At 44.7% G+C, this 21,809-nt stretch overlaps 1 protein-coding gene across 4 annotated transcripts in view; it reads left to right on the top strand.

Annotated features, from left to right (window-relative positions):
- The window catches only part of KIF16B (kinesin family member 16B), a 279,477-nt gene that overhangs the window by 32,237 nt on the left and 225,431 nt on the right, over window positions 1–21,809 (top strand). For 3 of the 4 annotated variants that reach the window (XM_043884699.1, XM_043884697.1, XM_043884696.1), the window contains exons 2-6: window positions 4,844–4,913; window positions 9,496–9,609; window positions 17,460–17,576; window positions 19,701–19,798; window positions 20,516–20,625. In XM_043884699.1, coding sequence (XP_043740634.1) covers window positions 4,844–4,913; window positions 9,496–9,609; window positions 17,460–17,576; window positions 19,701–19,798; window positions 20,516–20,625 — 509 coding nt within the window. Of the gene's footprint in view, window positions 1–4,843; window positions 4,914–9,495; window positions 9,610–16,436; window positions 17,150–17,459; window positions 17,577–19,700; window positions 19,799–20,515; window positions 20,626–21,809 lie in introns of those variants that run through there. The other variant, XM_043884698.1, reaches the window with a different exon arrangement.

The following is a 21,809-nucleotide window of genomic DNA, read 5'->3' as shown; positions in this document are numbered from 1 at the left end:
TCAGACTGGCCTGGAAAAGCTGAATCAGGCCCTGGGGATCCATTGTAGCTCTGAATGGTGTTTACTGCCGCATACTCTTCAGGCATAATTGTTCTGGCTGGTATTTGTTGTCTCTGTTCACCCTGAGGTGGTCTGGGTGCTACCCCTTCCCGGTTCCACCCCCTACTAGATTATCTGAAAACAAGTCCCAGACATCATTTCATTTGAAATATTTCAGTGTCTCTCTCTAAAAGGTCAAGACCTTGTAAGACTCAACATGATAGCATTATTACACTTAATAATTTCGTAGTATAATCACATATCTAGTGAGAGTTAGTATTTCCCTCATGTCATATAATTTCTAAAAATGTTTTTCTGTAGGAATTGAGATCCAGTCAGTGGATGAGTCTCTAAAATCTTTTTTAGTCTATAGGTTCTGCTTCCATCTTTACATTCCCTGCAGGTTATGGTCATTGTTATTGAACAAGCCAGGTCGGGAAATGATATGATGTCTGGGCCTCTTTCTTCCCCGAGACAGTAATTTTGAAAATGGCCACTTAATAATCCTACTGTGGCCTCTAAGTGTTCAAGTGAAAGGAAGAGGTGCCTGTCTCATTTCAAATCAGAAGCTTGGAGTGATTACGCTTAGTGGGGAAGGCATGTCAAAAGTCGAGATAGGCGAAAGCTAGGCCTCTTGTGCCAAACATTTAGCCTACCTGTGAATGCAAAGGAAAAGTTCTTGAAGAAAATTAAAATTGCTGTTCCAATGAACGTATGAATAAGAAAGTGAAACAGCTTTATTGCTGATGTAGAGAAAGTTTGAATGGTCTGGATAGAAGATCTAACTAGCTACAACATTCTCTTAATCCAGTGCAAGGCCTTAATTCTCTTCCATGCCGTGAAGGCCAAGAGAGGTGAGGAAGCTTCGGGAGAGAAGTTTGAAGGCAGCAGAAGTTGGATCATGATGTTTAAGGAAAGAAGCCGTCTCCATGACGTCCGAGTGCAAACTGATGGAGAAGATCTAGTTAAGATCGTTAATGAAGGTGGCTGCACTAAACAAAGATGGTCAGTGTAGACACAACAGCTTTCTGTTGGAAGAAGGTGTCGTTTAGGACTGCCACTGGGTAATGCAGTTGGTAACTTTAAAGCCACTACTCATTGACCATTCCAGCAAATTTTAAGACCCTTAAGAATTTATGCTCAGTCTGCTCCACCTGTGCTCTGTAAATGGAACAACAAAACCTGGATGATAGCACATCTCTTTACAACATAGTTTACTAAATATTTTAAGCCCACTGTTGAGACCTTCTCAAAAAAAAAAAAAAAGATTGCTTTCAAAATGTTTCTGTTCATTGACAATGCACCTGGTGACCCATGATGGAGATTATTGCTGTTTTCATGCCTGCTAACACAGTATCCATTCTGCAGATCAAGGAGTAACTTCCACCTTCAAGTCTTATTCTTTAAATATATTTCATAAGGCTGTAGTTGCTATAGATAGTGATTCCTTTAATGGATCTGAGCAAAGTAAATTGAAAACCTTCTGGAAAGGATTCAACGTTCTAGATGCCATTAAGAACATGCATGATCCGTGGGAAGACGTCACAATACCAGCATTAGCAGGTATTTGGAAGAAGTTGATTCCAGCCCCCATGGATGATTTTGAGGAGTTCAAGACTTAGGTGGAGGAAGTAATTGCAGAGGTGGTAGAAATAGCAAGAGAACTACTTAGCAGTAGATCCTGAAGATGTGACTGAATTGCTACACCTCATGAAAGAACTCTGATGGATGAGGGGTTGCCTCTTATGCATGAGCAAGGAAAGTGGTTCCTTGAGATGGACTCTACTCCTGGTGAAGATGCTGTGAAGATTGTTGAAGTGACCACAGAGGATTTAGAATATTACATAAATTTGATTGTTAAAGCAGTGTTTGAGAGGATTGGCTCCGATTTTGAGTCTGTGGTTTCAGTTCAGTTCAGTCGCTCAGTCTTGTCCAACTCTTTGCGACCCCGTGAATCGCAGCATGCCAGGCCTCCCTGTCCATCACCAGCTCCCGGAGTTCACTCAAACTCATGTCCATCAAGTTGGTGATGCCATCCAGCCATCTCATCCTCTGTCGTCCCCTTCTCCTCCTGCCCCCAATCCCTCCCAGCATCAGGTTCTTTTCCAAAGAGTCAACTCTTCGCATGAGGTGGCCAAAGTATTGGAGTTTCAGCTTCAGTATCAGTCCTTCCAATGAACATCCAGGACTGAAGATCAGCCTTTGGTTTAAATACTGTCAAACAGCATTGCATGCTACGGAGAAATTGTTCATGAAGGGAAGAGTCAATCAGTGAGGAGCACTTCACTGTTGTCTTATATTAAAGAAACTGCCGTAGCTGCCTTAGTCAGCAGCCATCAGCACTGAGGCAAGACCCTCCACCAACAAAGAGATGGCCATTTGTCAAAGGCTCAGATAATGGGTAGCAGTTTTTAGTAATAAAGTAATTCTAAATTAAGGTATGTACCTTGTTTTTTTTAGACAAAATGCTATTGCACATTTTAAACATAATTTTGATTCGCTCTGGGGAACAGCAAAGTTAATGTGACTCATTGTGTTGTGATACTCGCTTTACTGCCATGGTCTGGAAGGAACCCACAGCATCTCTGAGGTCTGCCTGTATATTTGAATTGAATCTTCTCCAGTGAGCCCTGGCATACTTTAGTGGAAAATGGTATTTAGATACTACTTTGGCCATAAGACTAGGCCTTTTCCGAGGACAAAGCTGGGGAGTACTTCTTTTCAATTTCAGGTAAAGTTCATCTTAGATTTCCCGTTTAGATTTAGGACTAAGGAGTTTTTACCTTGCGTCATCAATCTGTTTAAAAAAATGCAACCGAGTCAATTTGAAGATCTTATTGGTTTTATTCAAAGATTCATGAATCTGGCAGCCTCCCCACCTGGCAAGTAGAAAGGCCCTGCTGGGAGCTGTACAAAATGGAAGGCTTTTATGGGCAGAAGGAGGCTGTGACAAGGAAGTTAAAAAAAAGTGGATTATTTCTGGCCAAGTCAGCTTCCCTGGGGGACTGCAGGGGTTCTTACCAGGCAGGTTACCTTAGACCAGGAATTTCCAGATGGACTGGTTCAAGACTTACTCTTGGGAGAGGCTGAAGCTGCCTTAAGTTAGGTATTAGGTCTTGGTGGGGCTTAGCTTGAGTGATTCCATTTTGGTCTTACAGTTTCTTTCTAACAAATCTGATGTTTGTATCTCCTTTCAAATCAAAAACCTTGGTTATCAGGGGCAGCAACATAATTACTCATGTATTATCCCTCAATACGCAGGCAGAAATGCTAGGATAAATACACTTATTTTATCACCAAAATATGATGCCTAAAAATACCTTGACGATTGCTTTGTGTTAATAGTTCTGTTTTTCCTTAGCCTAGATTCCTCCTGCCCAAGGAATCTAGCGTGAGATCTTTTCTCACTGTGCAGCGCACAGATTGATTTACTTCAACTTACTTTTGGGTTTTCAGTTCAGTTGCTTGATTGTGTCTGACTCTTTGCGACCCCATGTATTGCAGCATGCCAGGCCTCCCTGTCCATCACCAACTCCTGGAGTTTACCCAAGCCCATGTCCATCGAGTCAATGATGCCATCCAGCCATCTGATCCTCTGTCATCCCCTTCTCCTCCTGCCCCCAATCCCTCCCAGCATCAGGGTCTTTTCCAATGAGGCAGCTCTTCGCATGAGGTGGCCAAAGTATTGGAGTTTCAGTTTCAGCTTCAGCATCAGTCCTTCCAATGAACACCCAGGACTGATCTCCTTCAGGATGGACTGGTTGGATCTCCTTGTAGTCCACGGGACTCTCAAGAGTCTTTTCCAACACCACAGTTCAAGAGCATCAATTCTTAGGCGCTCAGCTTTCTTCACAGTCCAACTCTCATATCCACACATGACCATTGGAAAAACCATAGCCTTGACTAGACGGACCTTTGTTGGCAAAGTTAATATCTCTGCTTTTTAATATGCTGTCTAGGTTGGTCATAAAACTTTTGGGTTTTAGGTTATTTAATAAAAATTGTTTTATTTTTGTGTAAATTATTTTTGTCATTCTAAACACAATTTACAGATCAAGATGTTTTTGTAGAAATCTAGCTTTGTTCTCTGTCTCTTCTTTCTCCCTAGGTGCCCTTTTGAAAGATAAATAGGTTATCCTTTTTATCTTTAAATACACGTGGGTAGCATCCTATGTATGCTTTTCTCCACCTTCAGTTTCCCACTCAGCGTCCCCTGGCCTCTGTCCGCAGCAGTACCTAGAGACCTTCCTCTTTCCTTTACCAGGGACGCCCCACTCCCTTGTGTGGGTGTCGGCTTGTTTATTTTAGGAGTTCTCCTAACCTCCTGTTCCAGTGTTTTCTGGGAATGACAGTTTCTGGATGGATGTGGAGGGAAGGTGGGGGAGGGCGGTGACCTGGCTGCCTCTGGAAGCATCCTGGCTGTGAGCACTCACTGCTCTTTCTTCCCAGTGCTGGTCCTGGGTGGAGGGTAAGGTGCCTTTCCTCTGTCCCGGGTGGGCGGGGCCCCTCTGGCCTAGATCGCCATCCACGCTCTCTGTCCTTGCATTTATACTCCTTTTGGTTCCCATGTAGAAATGCTCCCAGGGTTTGAGTAATACAGCGTTTTCAGTCTTAAGTTTTTGATAATGGCCTCTGTTTTGTGTGTCCTCATGTTTATGTTCCTAAGGATTTGGGAGGAGTTAGAGATTGTGCCTCACATGCTGAATAAAAACAGATCGCCGTACATAAAAAGTAGACACAACAAAAATTGTAGAAACACCCTTTTCTCTCCTGCCTAACCAATACTGAATTACTTGTGTTGCAGGGAAAAGGACTTGGAAGCCAAATTCATTATTCAAATGGAGAAAAGCAAAACGACCATCACAAACTTAAAGGCAAGTAGTGACCTGGCCTGGCTCCAGTTTTGTGAGTTACGTGGTTTGTTTCAGTGCTAAATGGTTTGTGGGTGAGTACAACACATCTGTTTCCACAGCTTTCTTCTCTCAGTTCAGTTAATGACATCAGCTTGAACTTGGCTTGGGCTCGGCCCTGAAGCAAATGGGTGACAGGTGATACCTGTCACCTGTCCTGCCTCTGGTTTTGTTGACCTTAGCTGCAGAGCCAGGCTGCAGCTGGGGGACATGAGACCAGGCATTTTTATCCTCTATCCTGTTGTGGATTTTTAGCCTGGAAATGAGCTCATTGTGGATTATTATAAGCTTCGACCCCAGATTTGCTTTCATTTTTAAAGAAATACTTATTTTTACTTATTTATTCATCTCTGCCAGGTCACAGGTGTGGCACACGGGGTCTTTGATCTTCATTGTACAATGTGGGATGTAGTTAACTGACCAGGGATGGGACCCAGGCCCCCTGCATGGGGAGTGTGGAATCTTAGCCCCCGGACCACCAGGGAAGTCCCTGTTTTCATTTCTACTGAAAGTAACTTCATAAACCTTGCAGGAGGAGCTGGTATTACTATTCAAAACTCAGGAGATGAAAAAAATGTGAAAAACTGAAATTTTTTTCTGAAAAAAAAAAGAAAAAAGAAAAAAATCCCAGAATTTTCTAGGATGGCAAGTTCTTTTGTATTTAAAATATCCTGGGTGCTTTCCACTTATGGGGAAAAGAAGTATGTAAAATCAGTAATAAAGGAATCTCGCCCCTAAGGACCCAACCCCCTCCTCCTCTGAGGTTTGTCATTAGCTCACAGGTTTGGGTTTCAGAGGCCTGCTGCCCTGCGGCCAAGTACAGATCACTCTCTGGTTGGATTTCTGTTAATTCATGGCTCAGGGGACTGGACCCTTTGTAATCTAGTTTCAAAGCCCTGTAACCTGATCCCCAGTGATGGAAGCCGGTTCTGGGCCTGGTCTTCAAACGGGCCGTGCCCTGGGGGATTCCAGAGGCCTCCTCTGAGGCGCCAGTGCCTGCCTCTCGCCTGCGGCCTCTGCAGTGGAATGTCTTTCTTGCTCTGCTGACCTGCACTTCTTGTTCCTCCTGGCACTGCCCAGCCGCACCTGGCTTCCCCTCCTCTGATCACCCACGTCTTCTCGCTTTGCTCACTCTTTCTCTGCTGTTAGTTACCTTCGCTTTGCTCTGCTTCCTCTGTCTTTATGTGTTCACAGGGCTGCAAAGTACAATCATTCTAATACTGTATTTATTGGAACCAGTGGGGAGACCCGAGCATTGGATGAATATCCTTTCTTCATGTGTTATGGAATCTCGTTTTCCTTGATTACTCTGTTGCTTTTTGAGTTTTGCAAACATTGCCTTGTTTGATACAACCGCAATAGGTGCCTGGAGTTTTAAACATTTTAATAATTAGAACTTAAATTTTTTTCTTTTTTACAGCTTATAGTACATATAATGTTTAATCGTTTAGTCGTGTCCAACTCTGTGATCCCATGGACTGCAGCATGCCAGGATTCCCTGTCCTTCACCATCTCCTGGAGTTTGTTCACATTCATATCCGTTGAGTCAGTGATACCATCCAACCATCCTATCCTTTGTCTCCCCCTTCTCCTGCCCTCAATCTTTCCCTCAATCAGGGTCTTTTCCAATGAGTTGGCTCTTTGCATGAGGTGGCCAGAGTATTGAAGCTTCAGCATCAGTCCTTCCAATGAGTACTCAGGACTGATTTCCTTTAGGATTGACTGATTTAATCTCCTTGCTGTGCAAGGGACTCTCAAGAGTCTTCTCCAGCACCACAGTTCAGAAATATCAATTCCTTGGTGCTCAACCTTCTCTATGGTCCAGCCTTCCCATCTGTACATGACTACTGGAAGAACCATAGCTTGACTAGATAGACCTTTTCCAGCAAAGTGATGTCTCTGCTTTTTAATACACTGTCTAGGTTTGTCATAGCTTTTCTTTCAAGGAGCAAGCATCTTTTGATTTCATGGCTGCAGTCACTATCTGCAGTGATTTTGCAGCCCAAGAAAACAAATTCTGTCTCTGTTTACATTTCCCCCCATCTACTTGTCATGAAATGTTGGGACCGGATGCTATGATCTTTGCTTTTTTGACTGTTGAGTTTTAAACCTGCTTTTTCACTCTCCTCTTTCACCTTCATTAAGAAGCTCTTTAGTTTCTCTTCTGTTTCTGCCATTAGGGTGGTGTCATCTGCATATCTGAGGTTATTGACATTTCTCCCTGCAATCTTGATTCAAGCTTGTGCTTCATCCTGCCTGGCATTTCACATGATGTACTCTGCATATAAGTTAAATAAGTAGGATGACAGTATACAGCCTTGATGTACTCCTTCCCCAGTTTTGAACCAGTTCGTTGTTCCATTTAAGGTTCTAATTGTTTCTTTTTGACCTGCATACCGGTTTCTCAGGAGACAAGTAAGGTGGTCCAAGAATTATCCAATTTGTTAATAATCCACACAGTCAAAGGCTTTAGTGTAGTCAATGAAGCAGAAGTAGGTGTTTTTCTGGAATTCTCTTGCTTTGTCTGTGATCCAACAGATGTTGGCAGTTTGAACTCTGGTTCCTTTGCCTTTCTAAACCTAGCTTGTACATCTGGAAGTTCTCGGTTCAGGTACTGCTGAACCCTAGCTTGAAGGATTTTGAATATTGCCTTTCTAGCATGTGACATGACTTCAATTGTGTAGTAGTTTGATCATTCTTTGGCTTTGTCTTTCTTTGGGATTGGAGTGAAAACTGACTTTTTCCAGTCCTGTGGCCACTGCTGAGTTTTCCAAATTTGCTAGCATATTGAGTGCAGCACTTCAACAGCATCATCTTTTAGGATTTAAAATAACTCAGCCAGAATTTAATCACCTCCACTAGCTTTGTACGAAGTAATGCTTCTTAAGGCCCACTTGACTTCACGTTCCAGGATGACTGACTTGAGGTGAGTGACCACACTGTCACGGTTATTTAGGTCATTAAGACATTTTTTGTATGATAGAAAAATCATGTGTGTTCTTGCCACCTCTTCTTAATATCTTCTGCTTCTGTTAGGTCCGTACCATTTCTGTCCTTTATTGTTCTTATTTTTGCATGAAGTGTTCCCTTGGTATCTCTAATTTTCTTGAAGAGATCTCTAGCATTTCCCATTCTATTGTTTTCCTGTATTTCTTTGCATTGTTCACTTAGGAAGGCTTTCTTATCTCTCCTAACCTCCTTTGGGACTCTGCATTCAGATGGGTGTATCTTTCCTTTTCTGCTTTGCCTTTTGGTTCTCTTCTCAGCTATTTGTAAGGCCTCCTCAGACAGACATGTTGCCTTTTTGCATTCCTTTTTCTTGGGGATGGCTTTGATCACCACCTCCTGTACAGTGTTATGAACCTCTATATGGTTCTTCAGGCACTCTGTCTATCAGGTCTAATCCCTTGAATCTATTTGTCACTTCCACTGTATAATCATAAAAGATTTTATTTAGGTCATATCTGAATGGCTTAATGGTTTTCCCTATTTTCTTCCATTTAAGTCTAAATTTTGCAGTAAGGAGTTCATGATCTGAGAAGCAGTCAGCTCCCGGTCTTGTTTTTGCTGACTGTATGGAGCGTCTCCATCTTAGGCTGCAAAGAATATAATCAGTCTGATTTCGCTATTGAGTATCTGGCGATATCCACGTGTAGAGTCTTCTCTTGTGCTGGAAGAGGGTGTTGCTGTGACCCATGCATTCTCTTGGTAAAACTCTGTTTGCCTTTCCCCTGCTTCCTTTTTTTTTTTTTTTCACTCCAGGGCCAAACTTGCCTGTTACTCCAGATGTCTCTTGACGCCTACTTTTGCATTCCAGTCCCCTATGATGAAAAGGAGACATAGTGTAGTATCTGAATTATGTTGGCAAATATGATACCGATTAAATTTATTTAGCACATATCCAGGGAGCTGTGTGAGGCATTGGTGGCATATGCAGATGTTTAAACATGATTTTTTTGTTCAGTTTTGGTATATAGCAAGGTAGATGAGATGTATGCAAACATATGCAATAGACTCATAATACGATGTGTCCTGGGAGAGGCTCATCTCTCAGAGGTGGGAGAAATTACTTCTGGATGGAGTGCCAAGGGGAGCCTTATGGAAGGGGAGGCGTCTGACTTGGAGTTTTTAGTGGGGCCAGTAGATCACACATCTGTTATCACATTGTCATCTGTGTGAACAGCACCCCCTGGAGTTGTACAGACTCTAGCTTTGGCCGGAGTGTCAGGTCATATAAGGTAATCATGATAAAAAGTCCAGAAAAGGTAGCCTTGGGTCATACTGTAGAGAGCCTGAATAGGAGGCCGGGAGGAGTTTATGTTTGCTTTCTTCTTCCTTCCTTCCTTCATTGAGAAAGTGGTCAGGACGAATTAAATGGATTTGAGTCAGGGTATAAATAATGCATAATGGCGATTGTTGTGAACTTCTAACAAATTGTTTTTTTCCCTTGAATTGGGTGGATTACTTGTCAGCTAACAGTATTCTTTACATTATTATGGTTTTTCTATTGCATTGTTCTTGTTATCACAATCTTCTCTCTCTCTAGATACCAGAAGGAGGGACTGGGGACTCAGGAAGAGAACGGACCAAGACCTTCACCTACGACTTTTCTTTTTATTCTGCTGATACAGAAAGTCCAGATTATGTTTCTCAAGAAATGGTATGATGATTTCAAAAATCTCTATTTTGGTTTATTTTCATGTTGAGAAAAACATGCCTACCCTAAAACTCTTTAAAACGTCTTGGCTAATTTTTTTTTCTGAATATGATTTATATAAAATTAGTCTTTGCTAACTTAGCTTTTTGTTTGTTACATAGCACCATTTCTCTTAGGCCTGAGATAAATTCCATCCCCAAAAGGTGGAGTTTTTTTTTCCACTTCTGAGCGTGATCGTAGTTTTTGTTTCAAAACTTGGCGTGACTACAGTTTTGAAGGAGCTCTGCAAATAGAGCATTTTGAGGGGGACGTTTATAGACATGCTTTATTTTACTGTGCTTTGGTTTATTATACTTTGTAGATACTGTGTTTTGTAAATCGAAGGTTGTGGCCACCTGTGTAAGTGAGTTCATGTCGTTTTTCCAGCAGCATTTGTTCGCTTGGTGTCTCTGTGTCCCGTTTTGGTAATTCTCGCGATATTTCAGACTTCTTATATTATTATCATATTTGACCAGTGATTGTCATGTTACTCTTGCAACAAGATAATGACTTGTTGAAGGCTCAGATGATGGTTAGTATTTTTTAGTAAGAAAATATTTTTTGATTAAAGTATGTGTATTACTCTTTTTAGATATAATGCTACCACACACTTAATAGACTGCAATATAATATAAACATAACTTCTATTTGCATGGGGAACCAAAACATTTGTGAGCCTAGCTTTATTGCCGTTGTTGCTTTGTTGCGGTGATCTGAACTAGATCGCAGTGTCTTTGAGGTCTGCCTGTGTGTACTGCTAAGCCTGGCAGATTGCTCATTTGACCTTGAGTCCTACCCAGATGCAGAGCTGTAGGATGTAGACTTCAAACCCAAGTCACATTTCCCCTTCTTGGGTGCACCATTGTAGGTTCCAGAAAGAAGGATTCTAGAAAGAAAGATCGTTTTGCCCAGAATCTTTGTGGAACATAGAATGAAGGTGGGGTTTGTCCAGGAAACCTGTGCTGTGGACTAATGTGATCTGAAATGTAGACCTGACATTGGCAAATAAGAACAGACCCGAAGGGCCTCCAGGGACCATTGCGTGGTGACGTGTCACGTGACCAGAAGGACTTGTGTATTTCCTTGGGTGGGACAAGCAGGGTGTTAGAGCAGAGTGGGGTCCTGGGGAGCACCGTGTTGTGGGAGAAACTGGTTGCATCTCTGGGCTTCTTCCTGGCTTCTTAACAGCTGTTTTCTTTTTTTTTCTTTATTTTATTTTCTTTTATTTTTTAACAGCTTTTTTCTAATTGTAACTTCAGGTCTCGAGGTGTTAAACTGAGGGTATTAAGGTTGGTACAAACGTAATTGCTGTTTTGGACTGTGAATTTTAAATCATTGTAACGAGGCTCAAACACATCTTTATTAATCAAAATAAGAACCATTAAAATCACATTTTTTCCAACAAGAAATAAGTTTATTCCTGTAGCTTAAAAATCTGTGGCTCAGGATTCAACAAACTCTTGGAAAGCATTTTCTGCCTCCTGCTGGTTGTGGAAGCATTTTCCCTGCAAAAAAAGTTGTTGAGATGCTCAAAGAAGTGTTAGAAAGTTGATGAGAAGTCAGGTGAATGTGGCGGATGAGGCAAAGCTTTGTAGCATAATTGTTTAACTTTTGAAGTTTGGGAGGTCAGGCGTTGTCGTGGAAAATAATTGGGCCTGTTCTGTTGACCAATGTCGAATGCAGGCGTTGCAGTTTTCAGTGCATGTCATCTATTTGCTGAGCATACTTCTCAGATGTAATGGTTTTGCTGGGATTCAGAAAGCTGTAGTGGAGCAGATCGGCAGCAGACCACTGAACAGTGACCATGGCCTTTTTTGGTGCGAGTTTGGCTTTGGGAAGTACTTTGGAGCTTCATGGTCCAGCCACTGAGCTGGTTGTTGTATAAAGTCCACTTTTCGTTGCACGTCCCAATCTGATTGAGAAGTAGTTCATTGCTGTTGCATAGAATAAGAGAAGACGATACTTCAGAATGACTTTTTTTTTTTTTTAAGATTTTTGGTCAGCTCATGAGGCACCCACTTACTGAGCTTTTTCACCTAAGTTGCCTCAAATGCTGAATGGTTAGGATGGTTGACGTTGAGTTCTTTGGCAACTTCTCGTGTAGTTGTAAGAGGATCAGCTTTGATGATGGCTTTCAATTGTCACTGTCATTGTCAACTTCCAATGGCTGGACACCACACTTCTCATCTTCAAGGCACTCCTTTGCAAAACTTCTTGAAACACCACTGCATTGTATGTCCATTAGCAGTTCCTGGGCCAACTGTGTTATTCATGTTGTGAGTTGTCCTCTGGTCCTTTTGACGCATTTTGAACTTGAGTAAGGAAATCACTCAAATTTGCTTTTTGTCTATCAGCATTTCCATAGTTTAAAATAAATATAAAATATACAGCAAGTAATAAATCATTAGCAAAAACATAAAGTGAGAGATGCGCGTTAAAATGACGTATAACATAACCACATTTATTTAAGAATGTATTCCAACCAACCTAATAGAATTCCCAACCTGGCTGTCCTACCCACGTGGTAGCATCTTGAAGTGGTATCGTCGTCGAGTTTCTTGTCCCCTGGTGTGTCCACGTGCTGGAATCTCAGCATTGCCTGGGGAAGTGTTAGAAATGCAGAATTTCAGGGACTATTCCTGCTGAACCAAACTGAATTTTTAGAAGAGCCCCAGATGACCTGCATACTCCTTAACATCTGAGAAATGTAGTTGGTTTAGAAATGTTTCGTGGAGACGGCTTTCTGAGGCGATGTGCATGTTGGGTTAGAGTGAAGATGGGATGTGAACTTGGAGAAGTTGTTCCAAGGAAGAGCCTGGAGGGGTTGTGCCTGGAAGATGTCGATTCACCATCAGGGAAACATCGACAGGACGACGGCAGAAGGAGTGGGGGCTGCGAGGGGAGGGGGGGTGCCTGGCACGAGGCAGGGGCAGGGAGAGGAAGGGGCAACTCGTGTTGCCGGAATTTGCCCCAGACTCAGAAACACCGCAGGGTGCTCATGGCCGCTGCCTCGTTTAAGCCCCTCAGGAACCAAACGAGGTCAGCGGTACCTCCATTTTTCTTTGTCAGAGAGACTCAGGGTAAGTAACTCAGTGGACTAGAGGAAGTCCGCAGATCTAATCCACTGAGTTGAAGCGGAGTTGAAATCCTAGGGCTGCTGTTTAGGGCAGAGGCGATGCCACCGGAAGGCCCTGTGGTGTGAGAGAAAGGGTGGGTGTGTCCTCAGTGACAGGTGGGCAGGGCCGCCCAGTTGAGTGAGGAAATGGGCAGCGAGGGAATGAAGGTAACTTTGGTCCTGAGATGAGTGGACTTACCAACGTTGGTAGCTAGGAGTCTGGCGAAGAACGGAATGTTACGGCTAGTAGAATCCGGACTTGGGCTTCCGTGTAGGGATGGGGGTGAGGAGACCCGTGTGAGAGAGTTTAAGGGGAAAGCTGGTTCCTTCCCCGCTCCTTAGAGAGTCTTCACCAGAGGATGAAGGAAGTACCACGAAGGCTTCCCTCCTGACTTACCGGGCTAGTGGCTGGCTTTCCCCGCCTTGAACCTGGGTTTGCGGCCGCTGGGGACAGGGACTGTGCTGAGGGAAAGCCCAGGCATGGGAGTGGTGGCGTGGGCAGCGGGCCCTGGCCCCGGGAGGTGCCCAGCATGCGTTTGCTAACCGGGAAGCCTCGTCTGCGGTTGGTGGTCCGTTTATGGGAACAGGTGGCAGTTCCTGGATTCAGTGAGAGTTAAGGTCAGGGAAGCAGTAACAGGAGGCAAAAATACCTTCCCAGAGTTAAAAATAGTGAGACTATGAAGAGTTTGCAACTCAGGAGCACACTTCCCAGCTTCCGGACTGAGCTTCAGCCGTTTGGGTTCCTTGACTCTGAACAGTCTCAGGTTATTTATACTCACTTCAAAACTGATAAAACCTTTGAGATACATGAGTGAACGGTGCTTTCTAGTAGGACCACATGTTACTAGAACCAGCAGAGATGCAGGACAATACCTATTTTTTGCATTTTTCCCCCAGTTTTGTTGAGAAGTAATTGGCATACATCACCATGTGAGTTTAAGGTATACAGCATGGTGGTCTGCTTTATATATCTTGTGAAATGATGACCACAGTAAGTTCAGCTGACATCCATCTTCTCGTATAGATACAAGGAAAAGAAAAAGAAAAAAATTCTCCTTGTGGTGACAACTCTTAAGATCTACTCTCTTAACAACTTTACTGTATACTGTGCGGCAGTGTTAACTGTAGTCATCACTTTTATATTGCATCCTTAGTATTTATTTCTCTAATAACTGCAGAGCTGTACCTCTTGTCCAACTTCTTCCAGTTCCTCCCTTCTCTACTTCCCACCTGTAATGACAAATCTGATCTCTTTTTCTATAAGTTCGGCATTTTGGGGAAAACACCCATTTTCTACTCTCTTCAAAAGGCAATCTCCCTCACCTCTGATTTTATTAGCTGGTGTTGTGTGGGCTCACGTTTTCATGCTGGCAGATCCTGCCCAGGAGGTGAGCTGACAGGTCACACACCTGCTCTAAATAGGGGGAAGATCATCAGCTTAGCGTGAGGTCACCCTTTGTCTTTTTCTTCTCTTTAAAAATGATTAAAATGTAAAGGCACCTTGAGACAGTATATCATGCCCGTTACTGTAGTACAAGTCAGGTTTCCCATAATGTTAAACAAATTCCAAGTAAGATGACGGTTAATATTTCTTCCTTCCAAATCAATTTTAAATTTAGAAAAAAAAAAATCAGTGAGCAGTTAAAGTCCATACTCATCTTGATTAAAGACCATTTAAGTAAGGTCTCATTTTCTTAATGGTCCTTCCAGCTCCAAGGGAGGCTTTGCTCTCACGCTTGCCTGTTCCTTGATTCGACCCCAGAGAAACCTGAGACCTAAAATCTCCCCCTTGACAGCTGGACAGAGAGTCTTTCGTTCGCACGGTGCCCGCCCGTGGGCAGTTGCCCTCCAGCGAGGCCCCGCAGTGCCTCCCTCTGCTCTGGAATCAGCTTTACAGCCTCTCAGACACACTGGTGGGACTCCGGGTCCCTGGCTGGGAGGGCAGCCCATCAGCCCATCCAGCGGCCCCTCCATCCCCACCTCAGTTGGTGGACCGTGGTCGACAAGTCCTTGGTGGGAGCTGCCATGGGGAGCCTGTTTCCCTGCCGGGGGCCCCGAGGTGTGGGCACCGTCCCGCTGATTCTCGGGGTCCCCAGCCGACTTGGAGCTGAGATGGAGCCAGGCCTGCGTCTCAGCCCCCGGGGCCTGCGCTTTTCTGTGCCAGTTGCAGGGTCCTGTCCATCAGCCCTGCCCTACCCCAGGCCCCCTGAGTCTGGTGGAACACCACCTGAGTAGCTTTCTAGAGAATAAATGAGGAGTGAAGTGGCGGGGGTGGATTTTAACCCAAGGGAAGAATTCCATCTTGAAAACTTTGGGGTTTGTTTTTTATTATTGTCATTATTTTGGCCACACCCTGTGGCATGTGGGACCTGAGTTCCCTGCCCAGGAATCGAACCCAGCCCCCCTTCAGTGGAAGCATGGAATCTTAACCACTGGACCACCAGGGAAGTCCCTGGGGTTTGGTTTAAATATGGTATTTTCCGTGACTTTGTTTAGCCCCAGATAAAAGTATGAGAGATTGTTCCTTTATTCTTTGGGAAGCTTTTGGAAGGCTGTTCTTCCTCTCCACTGGCACCTTGTGAAGTGTTAAAAATGATAATCTGTCATTTCTTTTTTTGTCTAATCAGGAAGAAATAAATAAATATTTACAGTTTTCTTCGTATTCTGTTTTGGTGGTGAAAACCAACCTCTCAGATGGTTTGTCTGGAGCCCAAAGTCCCTGTGGGATTCCTGGTTCTGGTGCTTCACGGAGGTGTGTGTGGATGTGTGTGTGGAGGGGGTGAGGGAAGGCCTTCCGCGTGGGCTTGGGGCCTCCAGGCCGATGCTGAGCGCCAGCCAGCATGCAGGCCGGGGCTGGGGAGGGGGCTGTGGGTCTCAGCCCTGCGGCCGCTGCGGCCTGCCACCTCGCCTGTCCCCAGACAGCGGACCTGGCCACACTGCTTGCCCAAGGGTGGGTCACGAACACAGTTGAAGGTTGACTTAACCATCCGACTGTGAGAAAAAGATCAGACAATGCCAGCTCCTGAAGCAGAAGTGGATGAAAGTCAAGTCAGAGTGAAGGAGGGTAATGAGAGGTCCTCCGTGGAGATGGCTTGGTTGAAGGGACAGGCTGTACACCTCTGACTGAGGAGAGGAAGCCTGAACAGGAGGGTGGGATGAGGGGGTGGAGGCATCCTGGCTGACAGCCTGTGTTGGTAGTGGGACGCTTAAGTGGGGAGGGGAGAGAGGTGCTGGTGGTCATCAGGCCGTCGGGGGGCGGGGTCTGCCCGGCCAGTGGTCATCAGGCCATCCGGGGCAGTGTCTGCCCGGCGGGTGGTCATCAGGCCGTCCGGGGTGGGGTCTGCCTGGCCGGTGGTCATCAGGCCGTCGGGGTGGGGTCTGCCCGGTGGTCATCAGGCCATCGGGGGCGGGGTCTGCCCGGTGGTCATCAGGCCGTCGGGGGCGAGGTCTGCCTGGCCGGTGGTGATCAGGCCATCCGGGGCAGTTGTCTGCCCGGCGGGTGGTCATCAGGCCGTTGGGGGCGGGCTCTGCCCGGCCGGTGGTCATCAGGCCGTCCGGGGCGGGCTCTGCCCGGCCGGTGGTCATCAGGCCGTCGGGGGCGGGCTCTGCCTGGCCGGTGGTCTTCAGGCGGTCCGGGGCGGGGTCTGCCCGCAGGGCGCAGGTCCCCACGGGGAGGCGGTGTTTCTGGAGTCACGCAGGGTCGCTCACGGAGACTCCGCACTCCTGCGGGGCTGATGGCGGATCCTGCCCCGGCCTGTGTGCATCCCACACATCTTCCTGCCCTGACTGAGAACCTGATCGCACCCCCATCTCTGCTGTCTCTCCAGCTGCTGACCTGACTTGTTTTTGAAGGAGGGAGGTGTTCTTCGTGCCCGTGGTGTCCTGGTCCGAGAGGCCAGGTGGGGGTTAGAAAGCTTTGGCTGGTCCCCTCCCTCGCTGGGATAAGTAGGGTGAGGAGGCATCTCGGTTTGCTTCACTCCCATTGATCATGTAGGTCAAGCATTTGTCCTTCACTCCCTTCCATTCCCCAGAGCGTCCCACTGCAGTTGTGGGATGCAGACATGGACTCAGGACTGTGGGCACCGTCCCAGGCCCCACAGAGCCCATCTTCCTGGGAAAATAGCCAAAGAGGGAAAATCATCTGGACTCTGACTCAAGGGAGCCCATCACCCCGGCCTCACCCACACCCACACCCACCCGTTACTCGGCTGGTGAGAGCCTCTGGAGACTGACTCTGATGAACAGCCGTATCCTTAAAACAACGGCGTTGATTTGGCACGGTTTGGGCCACAACTTCTGGCTGCTGTGACTTTCAGGTTTTGAATATTTAGTTTCTGGAAGCTCTGGTATAGAATGAATCACTTTATAAGTCTATTTAATTCTGAGATGGTAAGTCATCATGCTTTAAAATCGTCTCTGCCTCTGTACATGATTGTCACTTCGCCTTGTTTGCCTTTTTATATTTTAGGAATCTTTTGTTAAGTGGGAAAAAGGATGAGATTCCCTTTTGCTTTGTTAGGTTTGTTTTTGATTAAAAACTGGACTACATGTGTTCTGCTGTTAACAGCTCTTCAGTGACTTCTTTACATGGTATAATCCTATGAAAGTGGTATTCAAGAATACTGTCAGCGCTGAAGGGGCTTCTGTTAAAATCCATGGTAATTATATCTTTTGGTTTTTTTCTTTTTTCTGCTTCCAGGTTTTCAAAACCCTTGGCACAGATGTTGTGAAGTCTGCGTTCGAAGGTTATAATGCTTGTGTCTTTGCATACGGGCAGACTGGATCAGGAAAGTCATACACTATGATGGGAGACTCTGTACGTTGCTTACACTGTGTGGGAAGCAAATTTCTCATTTTCTCTTTGGACTCATGAGAGTGTCCCTTTTGTCTCCGTGGTTGGTACTAAACGTGCTTTTCATGTTTTCATCATTCTTTAGTAGTAAGATAAAGCTCAGTAATAAGTGGGATGAAATTTCCTTTGAGAGATTTTAAAATTAGAAATAGTTTTAAGTTTATAAGCATGAATAATGGATGGGAGTCTCAGTTCATTTTCCGTTTTTAAAGGCTTTATAATCTTATCAAAAAAAGTGTGCTGGGCCTGCAAGTAATTTATTCTTCTTTTCTGCCAACCCAACAGTTTGAATAAAATTACTGAACTCTGTTCTTTTTAAAATTATTCAAAACATTTTTCCCCAAGAAAAATGTAGAAAAAAAAGAATCTCCTTGGTGGAAAGGCACTGCATAAATCCAGTGAATACATGAAAAGTGTTAGAATTACACAGGTTATATAGCATGTACACAGTTATAAACATAGTGTGTAGAGTTTAGTAGTCATGCTATACATAAGGACATTAAAATGATACGTGCCCCAAAATAGACGACAGAGGAGAAGCTGGGAGTGACTGCAGAACCTTATCCCATTCTGTGTTTTCTCCAGACCTGTGTTTTACTTTTCTCATGTCACGGTTTGGAAAACTGTTCACTGACTCTGAGAGTCGAGCACCTAGCAGAGCTTGGCTGGGCTTCCTGCCGGCAGGCTCAGAGGGGCCCAGATGCTGCAGGTTTGGTGGTTCACGGGAGAAGTAATGCAGTAAAGGAGGATTGGTCTTTCTGGATGAAAGCCTTTCAGCCCATGTGTCCTGGCTCCTTAAATCCAGGCGTCTTCTTTGCAGTAGGAGAAGTAAATGCAGTGCTGCTGCGAATCCTCAGTCCTGAGAAGTAGGGAAAAATAAGAGAAGAACAGACGATTTCAACAGTTTCACATTTCCTTTCACCATTACTCCACCCTTCCTTCTTTCCTGCTGTGCTTTGGGAAAAAAGCCTTCTCTAAAAATGAAATTTATGGGACTTCCCCAGTGGTCAAGACTCTGAGCTTCCACTGCAGTGGGCATGGGTGTCATGCCTGGTCAGGGAACTGAGGTACCACATGCTGTGTGTGGCCAAAAAATAGGAAAGAAAAATTTTTTTTTTTTTTGCTTGTTGATTTTCTCTTAGCTAATTTATGTAAGTTCAGCATTTACAAAGCACTCACAAGTTACAGCTGTTTTTCTCTGACCTTACAATTGAGTACCATTTGGGTATTCCTTTTTTATTTGATTTTTTAAAGTAAGAACAAAAAGTGTGGTGAAAGGGCCAGTTTTTCTTTTACAAAAATTGGCACTGATTTAATGGTGTAAAGGAAAAAAAGTTCTCCTAAACCTTGTGATGATATATATATAAATGTGTGTATATATATATGTATATATATCTTTTTTTTTTTTGGGTGGGGGGAATGGGAGATTAGGTGCAAATAGAGATTTCAGAAGAAAACATTGAAATCTCAGAGTTTGGCCTCCTAACAGGAGCATTTTCCCTTGTCTTTGGTACCATTCTGAAGCTTGTCAGCTTGTCAGTGCCGACCGAAACATGAATACTATAATTATACTCACATCACATAAGTAATGTGATGTATTAAAACCTTTCTGTCGAGGGGAGGCCAGGGTAGGAATTAGTGCATCACAGTCTGTATGTTTCAGTGTGGTCATCACCTCCTTTGTAAGACAAATAGCTTCTTTGAGGACTTCCTAAAGTTTCTGCCCAGCGTGTATTTCAGCTTTTTTTGTCCTTTGACCAGATCAAATTTATAACATTTGTTTTACGACAGTAGACTCTCTGGTTTGAAAACTAGAGAATACATCTTATATTTGCAAGCCACAATTTAGCTGATTGACAGCTGACTACTGTCTATTACCATGGTCCCAGCATGTAGGAATTACAAAGCTCAATCCTCTTATTTCAGAGGATAGGAAGCAGCCCTGGAAGGGGTGAGTGGTGTGCCCAGGTCCCTGGGGTGGGCCTGTAGGCCCCCGGAGTCTAAAGTCCACCCCAGCCCATTGCAGATGCAATCATCAGGTGCTTTTATTTCAAGTTACAGCTGAGGCACCCCTCTTTCCCACTGCAGGGCGATTCTGGCTTAATACCCCGGATCTGTGAAGGGCTCTTCAGTCAGATAAACGAAACCACCAGATGGGATGAGGCGTCTTTTCGAACTGAAGTCAGGTAGGGTTTGTGGCCTGAATGAGTGTGTGTGAGCTGGATTCAAAGCGTGAGGAATGGATAAGGCCTTTGGATCCCTGAGAAGATAGTCTGCCTTTCCCTGTCCTGCGCTGTGCTGGGTGGAAGTCAAGCTGAAAGCACAAATGTGTTCAGTGACCTCCTTGGGTACCATTTGGATGAGGGCTTCGGAGGTTAGTGGACGTAACCCAGCCTGGTCTGAAACTAATGTATGATGCTCATCTCAAATGCAGTGAGCTTTTGACCTTTCATTGTGTACCCACTTGCCGTATTCTTTTATTTGAATAAGGTTTGTGTTATTCTTTATGTTGGTTGGATCACTATCATTCTGATCTTTAAATAAATCTGGGCGGTTGAGGTGTTTTCTCCCCCCTCTCCTTGAACTTAAACCTGTGTGGAGAGGCAGTTTGGTCAGTGGTTTGGGGGCAGATATGGCAATCAGGGTATTCTCCTGGCTGCCTGAGCTCTTGGAGGCTGTGAGGTCTTGGACAGGTTGTTTAAATCACCCCAAGTCTCTACTGCCTAGTCTGTAAGACGAGGATGATAGTACCTTCCTCTGAGCTATTGTAGGGATTAAAGGAAATAATCCATAAAGTGCTGTACCTGATACATAGTTACCTCCCGTAAATGTATGCTGCTGCTGCTGTTGTTATTAGTGCCTGAAGTAATTTTACTGAATTCAACTCTGTTTGACATTTTTAGCTACTTAGAAATTTATAATGAACGTGTGAGAGATCTACTTAGACGGAAGTCATCCAAAACCTTCAATCTAAGAGTCCGTGAGCATCCAAAAGAGGGGCCTTATGTGGAAGGTAAGAGCGGATGTTTTCACAGCTCTCTTCTTCTTGGGAATTTTTTTTGAGTAATAGTTTAAGAGGAAAAAAAAGAAGGATAATGGTGACATTTAAAAAATCTAATTTTGGAGTTTAATTATAGTGAAAATTACACATGCTGCCACTGAACACCAGGGCTTCCCAGGTGGTGCTAATGGTAAAGAAGGCACCTGCCAGTGCAGGAGATGTAAGAGATGCAGGGTTTGATACCTGGGTTAGGTTTCTTGGAGGAGGGCGCGGTAACCCACTCCAGTATTTTTGCTTGGAGAATCCCATGGACAGAGCAGCCTGGTAGGCTATAGTCTATAGAGTCTTACACACTCTACAGTCTATAGAGTGTAGAGTCCGACTGTACAGTCTATAGAGTCTGACTGTAGGGTCTATAGAGTCCGACACAACTGAAGCAAGTTAGCATGCCACTGGGCTCTATTCATTTAATGTGCTTCTACTTTACTGGCCATTAGCTGATTTTGAGGGGCTTGCCAATAGATCATGTCTACCTTTAAGAACTCCAGAAACTTATTTTCCAAAGTTCTCAGGCAACTCTATAGCTTCTTTAAATGGCGTTGCATTTCAGGGGTACGTTTTTACTCATCTTAACGGTAACACGACTGTAGGGTGATTCTGAGACCCCTCACCTTTGGGAAGAGTGTTTGAGGTTCCCGTGCTGTGTTCTCGGCCTTTGCGCTGTGACACGTTCGCCGGGTCACTGTCCGCTGGGAGGACTGTCCCCAGGAGCGATGGGTAAAGGACTGGCTCCTGCGAACTATTCTAACAACAGGCTGGACGGAAGGCTGCCCCTAAAACAGCCAGCTCTGCACACTCTGTGTGCGGCAGCTGAGGGGAGGCCGAGGACTAGGAATCGCACACAGACAGCCTCTCCTGTCCTGGTGGTGTCCTTCCTGCCTGTTTCACTGGAGGCAAGGCTGAGAACTGGTCATGGATTCAGAGATGTTTCTGCTTCTGTTGTCTGGAAAGCCAGGTGTGCTAACAGGACCCCATCTGCATTATAGTAAATTTTCGATTGAACTTTTGTGTTTCATGCCCACAGCAAGGTGAGTAACTATGTATTTGTTCCATGGAGTGTGTGATAAATACTATTGTTAATAGTTTTTAGCCTAACTGCCTTTTCCCTTTAACTGTCTTAGCAAATGTTAAGACAT

The sequence above is a fragment of the Cervus elaphus genome, chromosome 23, assembly GCF_910594005.1.
Source record: "Cervus elaphus chromosome 23, mCerEla1.1, whole genome shotgun sequence".
NCBI classification, from domain to species: domain Eukaryota; kingdom Metazoa; phylum Chordata; class Mammalia; order Artiodactyla; family Cervidae; genus Cervus; species Cervus elaphus.
Note: the sequence above shows the minus strand (reverse complement) of the source record. Positions and strands in the feature narration are given on the sequence as shown.